The sequence below is a fragment of the Bidens hawaiensis genome, unplaced genomic scaffold (genome assembly GCF_021521415.1).
Source record: "Bidens hawaiensis isolate Kalapana, Puna unplaced genomic scaffold, B.hawaiensis_p1.1 tig00054223_1, whole genome shotgun sequence".
NCBI classification, from domain to species: domain Eukaryota; kingdom Viridiplantae; phylum Streptophyta; class Magnoliopsida; order Asterales; family Asteraceae; genus Bidens; species Bidens hawaiensis.
Window position 1 is genome coordinate 4,333 of NW_027499785.1, and position 12,805 is coordinate 17,137.

A 12,805-nucleotide genomic window follows, 5' to 3' on the forward strand; every position below is an offset into this window, starting at 1 on the left:
TAACATGTAAAGTGTAACAAACTACAAATTTTATAGAAGACAAACATTAAGTGACTTTCTTTGTGCAAATTATGTTCTTTGTTTATAATGACAATAAAACAAATAATTTTTAATTCATAAAGATAACTTATATAATTTTAATTGTTCAACATGTGTACCTAACCTATTCTAAATATATAAAGAACCATTAGAGTGTTTGGACATATGTGGTTAGTTAGCATAAAGAATAACGAAAATTGTATTATGTGAATCAAGCATCTTTTTGTTAACAAGTCAAAGGATTCCCTCTTTGGACACAATACTCACTAGCTACTAACTAACATTATAACCAATGTAATTTCCTCATCAAATTTCAATTTCCAATCTTACTACCTTAATTGTTTGTACTTACACAAGGATGTCAAAAGTAGTATTGGCCACGGTATCTAATGGAGATGTTGCAACCAACATACTCATAATAACCTCTCTACTATCAATATTATGGCTTGTACGAATGTTAACAACAAAGGGTCCTAACCCGCCACTGCCGCCAGGTCCACGGCCTCTACCGCTCCTCGGAAACCTCCTATCTCTTGATCCGGAACTCCATTCCCACTTTGCCAATGTGGCCAAAACATACGGTCCGATATCAAGGCTCTGGTTTGGTAAAAAAGTGGGTATTCTCATCACCTCTCCGGAGCTTGCCCGTGAGGTGCTGAAACTGAACGATGCCATATTGGCTAACCGAGATGTTCCCATTGCTGGGAAAATGGGAACATACGGTGGAAACGACATCGTTTCAAGCCAATATGGTGATCAGTGGCGGATGTTAAGAAAGATTTGTGTTCGTGAGATGCTTAGCAACCAAGTTTTGGATTCGGTTTACTCAATTAGAAGGAAAGAGATTAGAAACACTATGAAATATTTGTACAATAATGTCGGGTTGCCGGTTAACGTTGGGGAACAAATGTTTTTAACTGTGTTGAATGTGATTACGGGTATGATGTGGGGTGGTACGGTGAAAGCTGAGGATAGGGAGAGACTAGGGGCCGAGTTTAGGCAATTGATAGGTGAGATAACCGGATACTTGGCCACGCCGAACTTGTCGGACTTGTATCCGGGTTTGGCTCCGTTTGATCTACAAGGAATTGTGAAGAATATGAAAGTGTTGGCCAAGAGATTAGATACCATCTTTGAGACAATGATTGATCAAAGGAGGAAAATGGGTAGTGGTCATGGAAACAAGGATTTTTTGCAGTTTTTGTTGGAGCTTAAAGATAATGGTGATACCAATCCACCTTTCACTATGGTTCATCTCAAATCTTTGCTCATGGTAAGTAAATCCCAAATAATATTTATGTTTCTTTATCAAAAATATAGTTGATAAGAAAAAAAATGAAATTTATTGATTGTGAAACTTGTATCTATCTCTCAATTTTTTAGGATATGGTGGTTGGAGGGACGGATACAACCTCAAATACAGTCGAGTTTGCTTTGGCTGAGATAATGAACCGACCCGAAATCCTCAAAAAGGCACAAGAAGAATTAGACATGGTGGTAGGGAAAGACAACGTAGTTGAAGAATCCCACATCAACAAACTACCCTACCTATACGCCATCATGAAAGAAACTCTTCGATTGTACCCGGCGCTCCCACTTTTGGTCCCCCATTGTCCGAGTGAGTCATGCGTGATTGGCGGCTACACGGTCCCCACAGGCGCTCGGGTGTTTGTGAATGCCTGGGCAATACACAGGGACCCTGCCATTTGGGAAACTCCGTTGGAATTTCGGCCTGAAAGGTTCTTGGATGGGAAGTGGGATTATACCGGCAATGACTTTACTTATTTTCCTTTTGGTTCTGGGCGAAGGATATGTGTAGGGACCGCCATGGCGGAGCGGATGTTTATGGTTTTGCTTGGATCTATAATTCACTCTTTTGATTGGGAATTGGAAGAGGGGAAAAAACATGACCTGTCCGAAAAGTTTGGGATCGTGTTGAAGAAGAAGGTTGCTCTCGTGGCAGTCCCGACACCAAGGTTGTCAAACATCACATTGTATGAGTGACAATCTTCCAGTGATGTATTATGCACAATATATAAGAGCCCTTTAATATCCTTTGGAACATGTTATTCTGGGTATGTATTACATGTTCTCTTTTGAGTGATATATTATTATTGGGCATGTTTGTTAATTTGGTATTTGCTTGCTTGTTTGTCATGTGATAAACATGGGAAACCACAATTTATTGGATTTTCCATGTATAATATGATAAAAAAAATATATTTGAATTTCAAGATATCAGGGTATTGTTACATTCCTGTCTATGCAATCCATGAAAACCAACCTTTTGAAGGTTCAATATTTATTCTATTGTAACTTACCGGTAAAATGTCATGAGTCATCAAAAAAGTCATTTGTTTTCTGTTTGGATATGACCGTTGGGGTCTTTTGTTGAAAAAAAAAATTCATTTTTTACCTATATAAAACCTCAATTAACTTTAAAAATTTACCAAAACTCTCAAATTTCTCTAAACTACTTCAAAAAAAACCATATTACTCATCTACCTATTCAAAAAGTACGGATCAATGGGATGGGTGTTACCGACCAGAAATTCTTTTTGGTCAAAACGACGACAACGCGCTTGGCACCACTGAGAAGGAGCATAACTTGAGTCAAATGCCACCATCGTCTCCTGACTTTTTTTGTTCCGGGGACACAAGGTGTTCGTAAAGAGGCCGACAAGGGCAAACGATCCCAAAAAAAAGGAAGAACCACAAAGGAGCGGGAGGCTCGAGCCGCGACCAAGGAAGTCGTTCCAAAAAGAAATACAACTTCTTGGACAAAAGAGGAGAAACACGCTTTGAGTCGTGCTGGGTTGAAATATCTGAAGATTGACTAGCCGGTATTTCTTTAAACATTTTTTTGTTTCGTATAAAATTTTAAAAATATGTTTGAAACTTAGCTTTATTTAATTGTAGTGGACTATCAAAAGCACCTTATATTTTGGGGAAAAGTGTGAGAGTTGTTCTATAGGATGGTGGGAAGTACAGACCGTAGCGACAATATGATACTGGGAAGATGGTCCGAAACTTGCAAATTTGTCGTACTTTTTACAAATTTAAATAACAGAAACAGTCATCGAATGCGATCGACCGAGAGCGGTGATCTTCAAGCCTACAAATTCACATGCGACGAAAGTGTTCAACAAATACACAACAGTAAAAACGTGGAACGAAGACTACTTGCGGCTAACACACAAGTTGTGCTCAAAATGGGTCAAGTTAGTTACACCGAACCATGATGGTGGCTCAATGCCAAAACATACGAAAACTACTTCGTTCGGTGCATATGTCTCATCTAGTAGCCCGGATGCTCATGTAAGGATCAACCTAAACGTTTCTTGGCAAGAAGATCAACCACAAGTCCTACGTCGACCACCCGGAAGGCACCGGGGAAAAATATCAACTACAAGTACCGAGGTCGATCGAAATTTGTCGAAAACGTACACAAAATATCGAGGCGTTGACCAGGGTAAAAGTTTCAAAAGAAAGATTTATGAAATTAGACTTTCTTACTAAGGACTTTAGTAACCTCGACTGCATGCGCCGAGAGGTATTCGAACAAAAACAAGCGCTCATTCTTGAGAAAACCAAATCAGATCAAGAACAAAGGTGAAGAACAGGAAGTGGCGTTGATGGGGAATAAATTAGTATTTTTATTCTTAAATTTGTAATTTTTTATATTTTTAGGATGATTATTTTTTTTAATTTGTATTTTTATGTTATTTGGATGTTTAATATTTTTTTAATATATAAATTAGTTTGTTAGTTATATTATTATGTTATATTAAAAAAATCAGATAATTCGCTGAAGCCACCGATCGCCTGAACCACTAACTGGAAAAAAGAAAGAGCCAACGATAATGACTGGTTATTAAAAGAAAGAGCCGAGGATTGATGGTTGAACATCATGATTTAACTTAAAATGATATTTTATTTATTTTCCATAAACTTAGAAGGAGAGGAGCATCCTCGGCAAATGGTAACCGAGTTTAGTATCTGAAAACCAACATCGCGCCGTCACTTTTTTCTCCATTTAATGGACTAGTACCCGATAAAACCAAGTAGAGAGAGAGAGTCATCAATGTGAGTGAAGAGGAGAGAGAGAGCGTGGTAGTTGACTTAAATTTTGTCTATTGCGTTATAGGGTAGCATATGAGATAAAAAAAGAGTAATGACAAAAGTATAAAGAAATATTATTTAATCAAATGAACTTATCGTTTTATATTAATTTAGTTACTAAAAAGCGATTACAATAAAGTGGCAGGCAAACGGACAACAAGTTGCGCCGCAACCCCCTTTTGAATAGCAAATCCAATCCTACTAAAAACGAAGCTTTGGGACCTAGGAGCTGAAGAGGTTCCGTGTACAACACGCTGAACCCTACTCAAAAAATTAACAGCCTCTGGGCCAGAAAACCAAATGTATCAAAAGAAAATGGGAGAAAGAGATATTAATTCTCTAAACAAGTTTTACTCGTGTTTAACAACTTTGTCCGATTCAGCCTTCACGCAGCCTGACCCACAACAAACCCACGGTCCCTGAGCCCAACAAGAGGAGACACTCCTGTAAGATCCACACAGGTGTGTTTTCCCATGCCCACATGTACACAAGAATATCAGTTGGTCGTAAAGTAGACACCCCCTTCAAGAGGATACGTCAGAAAGTTAACAGGGGCTTCCTTTTTTGCAGAAATCGCTGCCCGTTTAAGAACATCACACAAAACATCCCTAACCAAATCATGTCTGTATTTACTGTGCCCAAAGCACAAGTCCCAAATAATGTGCCCAAAGCACGAGTCCCAAATCACATTTTCAACTTTACTCCTTTTCATAATTAATCAATCTCTTCCTCCTTTTCATTACAACCAAAATCCCATTTTCACTTGATACATTCAAAAAGGAAGCATCATCAATTAAAATTTTTGAAGAAAATGGTTTGCCCGCCAGGTGTTTAGGTGTTTGAAAAAATGCCTCAATGAAATAATCATAGTTTTTTGTGTTTGAAGAGGGGAGGGCAATGGGTGGTTTCTCTCCTCTTACCTCTTACGTTCGGGTGTTCATTCCTCAAACTTAACTCGAGTTTTGTTTATTATTTTTTTTGGTGTGGTTCGTGGATACCGGGGTGTTTTGTTGGGCGGGGGTGGTATGACCGGGGTTATTGATGAGGGTGTTTGGCAGTGTCCGTTTAGAGGCATCCATTGTTGCACGGATGGATTACCAGGGTCCAAGGGGGTTCGATTAGCCGCACATATTAAGCGGCTTCATTTGTCATCGGATAACAAGAAAGAGACCTTACGGGAGGCGATCTCGACGAATTTGGATTTGTTTATTTCAATTGGTGAGGCTTTAAAGGTCTCGCGCAGGTGAATGTGTGGGGCGTGTATGGAGTCACGTGCTCTCAGTCGGGGGTGCCATCATGATGACCGGTCGGTCTGGTACAAGTGTGTCACGGGAGATGTGGAGGAGTTTATAGTGGGGATTGTGAAGCCACATGTTGAGAGGGATGTTGTCGCGGTAGGAAGGGTGGAGATGGATGTAGCTCTACTTGAGCGTGTCTTTAATTTTCCTATTACGACTGTTAAAAACATTCCTCAAAGTTGTCGTATGGCTATTTCCCAAGCCTTAGTGGGTGCTCTGGGTAAGGTGGCAGCTATGCCAGAGGCTATTGAGGCGTGGGTGAAACTTTTGTTGTTGCCACGTTGCACATTACGAGTGTTCAGACCTTCTAATCGTCAGCACCGCAGGTCTGGCAATAGAAAGTCTCTGCACCGCCAATGTATTCAACAATTTCTATCAGCTTGGGGTGATGGTGACGGTTTCTTTGAGTTTCTTATATCTCTTTTTGACCAACCCTTAGGGGATGCCCCAGGTGGTGATGCGTTTATCCCCGAGTCTGATAACTCCGGGTTGTGCGCCAATGATAAACAATGTTTGCGGAAAGTTGCGGACGGGCATTTCATGATAAACAATGCGTTTGCGGATTTAATGCTCTTCAGGGGTCGCACCTTTCGGTAAGAATACTTAGAACGCATTATTGTCTAAGAATCCCATTATGGCCCCTCCGATTATACCGGCTTCTTTGCTCTCTGAGCGTCCCCTTGTTGCGGACGTTGACAGTGTGCTTGGGTGTATTAAATCTTTCCCTAAAGGGACTTCCTGTGGGCGGGACGGATTGCAAGCCCAACACCTTTTAGATGAGTTATGCGGAGAGGGGTATCCGATTGCGGATGGTCTGCTCAAGGCTATTTCTGTGGTGGTTATTTTTTTTGGGTGGGGGGGGTGGAAGGTGTCCTAGGGGGTTGGCATAGTTTGTTGCGTCTGCCCCCCTTACGTCGTTGCTTAAACCGGAGAATGGGATTAGACTTATTGCTGTTGAGGCCATTTGGAGGCGGTTGGTCACTAAGGTGGCTATGAGGGGTGTCGGGAAGGAGATGGATAAATACCTCAGTGACTTTCAATTTGGGGTGGGAGTCCCAAGTGGGCAGAGGCCGTGCTCCATAGGGTTTCTAAATCAGTTTCATTTGGATGGGTCATTGGCTATGCTTACTGTTGATTTCTCTAATGCCTTCAACTTAGTCGATAGGACAACCCTTCTACATGAGGTCCGGAGTTGATGTCCTTTTGTTTCTCTTTGGGTGGATTTTTTATACAGGCAGTCAGCTAGGTTATATGTGGGTGATACTTACATTAAATCCACCATTGGGGTTTAACAGGGGGGCCTCTTGGGCCTCTGTTTTTTGCCTTAGTTTTGCATCCACTTGTTCACCAAATCAAAGATCGGTGCAAGCTTCAATTTCATGCTTGGTACTTGGATGATGGTAAGATTGCCGGGAACACTAGAGAGGTGGCCAAAGCATTAGATATTATCAGATCTGAGGGGCCTCGTTTGGGTCTTGAATTAAACATTAAGAAAACAAAGTTATTTTGGCCAACATGCAATGGGGTTAAGGTGCAGGAGGGGTTGTTCCCTTGAGGGATTGGAAGGCCGGCGCTGGGTGTGAAACTTTTTGGTGGTGCTATAAGCCGAGTGATGTACATATAAATATACATCTTTTTGACATCAAATAATCTCTAAAAAATGCAATTTCTATCTAAAAACATAGCATAAAAGGCTACTTATCATAATAAAACATAATCTCAGGTAAAACCAAGCCTCAAACAAAGAAACAAGCAAAAATACGAAGAAAAACATAAGAAAACACAAGAAAACAAAGAAACACGCCCCCATGCTTCTGACACAAGAAAAGACAAAATCTGGAGACAAAAGCACGGGGCCGTGGACGAGAATGCAGAAAAGACAAAAAAGAATTGAGCACATGTCACTAAAAAACACGGGGCCGTGCCTACCAACCACGGGGCCGTTACCACCTCACAGAAAAGACAAAACGAATCTGGCACATGTCATAAAAATGCACGGGGCCGTGCTCATCATGCACGGGGCCGTGCCTCACCTTCCTGATTTCCTATAAATAGTGGCTCATGTTGCATTCATTTGGTGTGCCTTGAAAAGAATTCTCTCCGGTTTTCACTTATAAAAATACACACTAACACTCACTTTGAAGATCTAGTGAAGAATTTGAAGGATTGGAGGTCATCACCACTAATCACCATCATCAACCATCATTACCATCATTAAGAAGAAATATTCATCTACATTTGGTTAGATTGTTCCAAGTATAATCATGTATTTGTTATTATCAATCATCTTAATGTTTATCATCATGCTCATTGTGAGCTAAACTCCTTTTACCATCTAAAATCTATGAAGAAGCTTTGTTTTACTTAATAATTAATCAAGACATGTGATGTAGTCTAGTAAAGTACATGGTTATATTACAATTATCTTTTGATGAGAAATGTTTCACCATCTTAAATCACTAATTCAAAGTTGGTGGTTGTCAATCTCATTGCAATCGTTCATAATCGATTCATGTTCTTGAAAGATAGAAATACTTTGATACATTATCGAAACATGGATCCTTATATTTTACTTAGAAATGATGAGATATAAGTTATGGTGTATTTTTCTAAACCTTGGTAATCCGAAAATGGCTTTGCTTAGGATATCAAATTAGTTAAAGAAACCTTATGTTAACGGAATGTGTAATTATAGCCTACATAAATCAACCAAGGGGAGGTTGTGTGATGAACTACAACCACCCGAAGTTGTTAGAATTGGTATTCGAGAAATTGAAGTCAATCCTAATCTTTCTACTTTACGAAACTACTAGCCAACTTAAATTGACATCATTGAGATGGTATGACATTAGGAAAGGGTGGACTTTAAAATGCGCATATCATCTCCTTAGTGCCAAAGATACTCACTTAAGGTTTAAGGAGCTATCTATCATATAATGCTACGGCAAGTTTATCACATGACTACATATTAATTATCAATGCTAAAATGGAGTGGATTCTTGATCTTAGATGGTAACCTTCGCATAATTGAACAACTCGTTTAGAATTTCTTATCTTGGTCACCTATATATTATATATAAGTATTTACATTTTATAAAAAGTTCAAAATTAACCCCAAAATGATTAAAACCTCCGATTAAAGTAAAACAACGATTTATTATTAGAAACCTTTGTGTCCACGGATCGATACTTGGTTCTTACCAATACTATCCTACATATACGATAGGTACACTTGCCTAATTTGTGTGTGTTTAGTCTTTCTAGAAATCACTTTTATAAATTTAAAACACTATCTTGTGCAAAAGCTAAATATCCAATCTATCATATTTATACAAGCCGCGCACACGCACCATCAAGTTTTTGGCGCTGTTGCCGGGGACACGGTACGTTTCTAAGAACGATCCAAATTTTAATTTAATCATTGTCTATAATTGTACAAAGTTTTAACTTCTATTTTATTTTGTTTTACCTTTATTTTTTATTAAATATTAAAATATATAAATTTTACGGTTAGCCTACTTTTTATCTTTATTTACCTTACATTACTCTAGCTTAATTAATTTAGACCTTAGTTTAGTTTAGTTTAAAATAGCGTAGCATAACTCGTAGTTTAACTTAGACTAACCTTAGCTAACTTTTACTTTAGTGTTTAATTTTGATTTAGTCCCATGTATGTCCTCTACTTTTGAGCCTGAGCTTGTTTCTCCAATTTCTGAACCGGAACGACTCTTTCGTCGACGAACTCGTAAACGGACAGCAGAAACCGCCGAAGCAATCAAAGACGAATCAGTAGACGCCACCACATCAGGTGAAAATCAAACCGAAGAAATGATGGCGGCCCAGAACAATGAGCCGAACATGAGCCAATATGCCAAGCCAACTCTCGAAGGCTATGGCAATGGAGTGGCTCCACCCGAAATCACCGAAAATTTTGAAATCAAATCTAGCACCATTCACATTGTGGAAATTTCAGTTCAATTTCATGGTCTCCTCGACGAAAACCCTCTTTCTCACATATCTCGATTTCTACGAATTTGCGGAACATTTAAAATCCAAAACTGTTCAGACGATCAAATCAAACTCAAACAATTTCCTTTCTCTCTAAGGGGCCAAGCCCTAGAATGGATAGAATCTCTTTCCTCTGGTTCCATCACCACTTGGGACCAGATGGTTGAACAGTTTCTCCTCAAATATTTTCCGCCCGATAAAACTGCCAAATACCGAGCCAGCATTACCGGATTCCGGACCGATGACGATGAATCGTTACACGCAGCATGGGAAAGATACAAAAGTCTTCTAAAAAGATGCCCACATCATGGACTGAGCGTATGGTTACAAGTACAAACTTTCTTTGATTCACAATCTAGTCAAAACAAACAGGCCATCGACCAAATCGCTGGTGGAGACCTGGGATCCAAATCACCTAACGAGGCATTTGAAGTTCTGGAGAAGGCCACAAAGAAAAGTTTCGCTTACAACCCACCAAGATCTACACCAACACATAAAGGAATGCACCACGTTGATTCCAACACTCTTGTCACAGCACAGCTTGAAGCCCTTTTCAAAAAATTCGAACAACTTCAAGTCGAGCTATCAAAAACAAGACTCACATGTGACACTTGTGGAGGAAATCATAAGACAAGTGACTGTAAACAAGTCATTATTGCCATGGAAGAAGTCGATTTCATCCCTCGACAGAACAACGCTTTCAGCAACAACTACAATCCAGGATGAAGAAACCACCCGAATTTCAGCTGGAAAGACGGAGGCAACACTCAATCTTTACCCGGATTCGAAAAAAGACCAATGAATCAACCCTTCCAGCCTAAACCTCAATTTCAATATCAAAGTTCTAGTAGCCATCAAAACCCAAGCTACTCTAAGATCGAAGAAATGTTAATCCAACTAATGACAAAAACAAATGAAGCATAAAAGAAAGTCGACTCAAGAGCTGTTGATATCAGCGGAGTATTATTAAAACATGAAGCCGATCTCAAAAGTCAACAGGCATCACTTCAGAACCTAGAAACCCAAATCGGACAAATTTCCCGACAATTATCTGAAAGACCACCTAGCACTCTTCCAAGCAACACAATCACCAACCCGAATGCAACAGCTAACGCCGTTACACTCAGGAGCGGTACGACCACTGTTGTCTCACCAACTTCAGAACCAGTTATGGAGAAAAAGTCTCCTGATGAAACACAGGAAAGGCTGACCCCAACAAGCATAGTACAGCCTAAGGAGCCAGTCCGAACCTATGTTCCACCTATTCCATACCCTAGAAGACTGAAGCAGGAGCGATTGGAAGCCCAGTATGGGAAGTTTCTAGAACTCTTTAAGCAACTACATATCAACATCCCTTTTGTCGAGGCTATTGCTCAGATGCCAGAAAATATGCCAAGTTTCTCAAAGAAGTGCTGACAAACAAAAGAAAGCTGGAGGAGCTCTTGCATGTCACCCTAAGTGAAGAATGTTCAGTTGTCCTCCAAAGCAAGTTACCGACAAAGATGACCGATCCAGGGAGCTTTACTATCCCTTGTCTCATAGGAAATTTGTCTATTAGCAATGCCCTGGCTAACCTAGGAGCTAGTATTAATTTAATGCCTTATGCGGTATTTGCAAAACTAGGGATATGAGAACCAAAGCCCACCTACATGAGCATTCAGTTAGCTGACCGATCCGTTAAATATCCTCGGGGCATTGTTGAAAACATGCTTGTCAAAATTGACAAGTTTGTTTTCCCAGTAGATTTTGTGATTCTAGACATGGAGGAAGACAAAAGTGTACCTCTAATTTTAGGAAGACCCTTTTTAGCCACCGCAAAGGCTATCATTGATGTTTGCACTAGTAAACTCACTCTCAGGGTCAATGACGAGGCAATCACTTTTGACATAGGAAAATCTATGCAATATCCGCAACAACACGATGACACCTTATATTGTGTTGACATCATAGACTCCATCGTAAGTTGCTATATGCGAGATTCCTCCATCAACACTCCCTTTGAAACACAAGTCTTAGACAAAACACTCAACAAACCTATTTTAGAGAACGAAAATTTCAACAATAACTACCAAGAAGAATCAGAAATGATATACGAAATCAGTGAAAGCAATGAAAAATCAAAACCATTGATCGAAGAACCACCAGCCCTAGAATTAAAAGAACTACCAAAACATCTCGAATACGCCTTTTTAGAAAAAGATTCTCAACTCCCGGTAATTATTTCATCTCACCTTTATAAGAAGAGAAAGACGAACTTCTTAAGGTTCTCAAAAACCATAAGAAGGCTATCGCATGGAAGATCATGGATATCAAGGGCATCAGTCCTTCTTTCTGTACTCATAAAATCCTCATGGAGGAGGAATACAAACCCGTGGTCCAACATCAAAGACGTATCAATCCCAACATGCAAGATGTGGTGAAGAAGGAAGTAATCAAACTACTTGATGCGGGATTAATCTACCCGATTTCGGATTCACCTTGGGTTAGTCCCGTTCAAGTAGTACCCAAGAAGGGAGGAATGACGGTCGTAATGAACGAGAAGGATGAACTAATACCAATGAGAACCATCACAGGCTGGCGAGTTTGCATTGATTACCGGAAGCTTAACGATGCCACAAGAAAAGATCATTTCCCACTTCCTTTCATAGACCAAATGCTTGAGCGATTATCTGGAAAAATGTTCTACTGTTTTCTTGATGGATTTTCCGGATACTTTCAGATTCTCATTGCTCCTGAAGATCAGGAGAAAACAATCTTTACATGTCCGTATGAAACCTTCGCCTACCGAAAAATGCCATTTGGACTATGTAATGCTCCAGCCACCTTCCAACGCAGCATGGTGGCCATCTTTCATGAAATGATCGAAAACTTTATGGAAGTTTTCATGGACGACTTCTCAGTATTTGGAGACTCCTTTGATCATTGTCTGAAAAACCTAGACAAAATGTTAGCTAGGTGTGAAGAAGTAAATCTAGTGCTCAACTGGGAAAAATGCCACTTTATGGTAAATGAAGGCATTGTTCTAGGTCACAAGATTTCTCAAAACGGACTAGAAGTTTATAGGGCCAAAATAGAAACCATATCCGAACTTCCGCCACCAACTTCAGTCAAAGCCATTAGAAGTTTTCTAGGTCACGCAGGTTTCTACCGCCGCTTCATAAAAGACTTCTCAAAAATCTCAAGACCTATGACCAAACTTCTGGAAAAAGACGCACCATTCGTCTTCTCCGAGGAATGTATTGAATCATTCAATACATTAAAAGACAAACTTGTCAACGTACCAATCATGACCACACCCAATTGGACCCTTCCATTCGAAATCATGTGCAATGCAAGTG

At 39.8% G+C, this 12,805-nt stretch overlaps 1 protein-coding gene across 1 annotated transcript; it reads left to right on the forward strand.

Annotated features, from left to right (window-relative positions):
* Nucleotides 1-397: 397 nt before the first annotated feature.
* Nucleotides 398-2,067, forward strand: LOC143600522 (labd-13Z-ene-9,15,16-triol synthase, chloroplastic-like). Its single transcript, XM_077078188.1, has 2 exons — nucleotides 398-1,312; nucleotides 1,423-2,067. Exons 1-2 carry the CDS (start codon nucleotides 398-400, stop codon nucleotides 2,041-2,043), a joined length of 1,536 nt encoding a protein of 511 aa, XP_076934303.1. The 3' UTR covers nucleotides 2,044-2,067.
* Nucleotides 2,068-12,805: the final 10,738 nt, after the last annotated feature.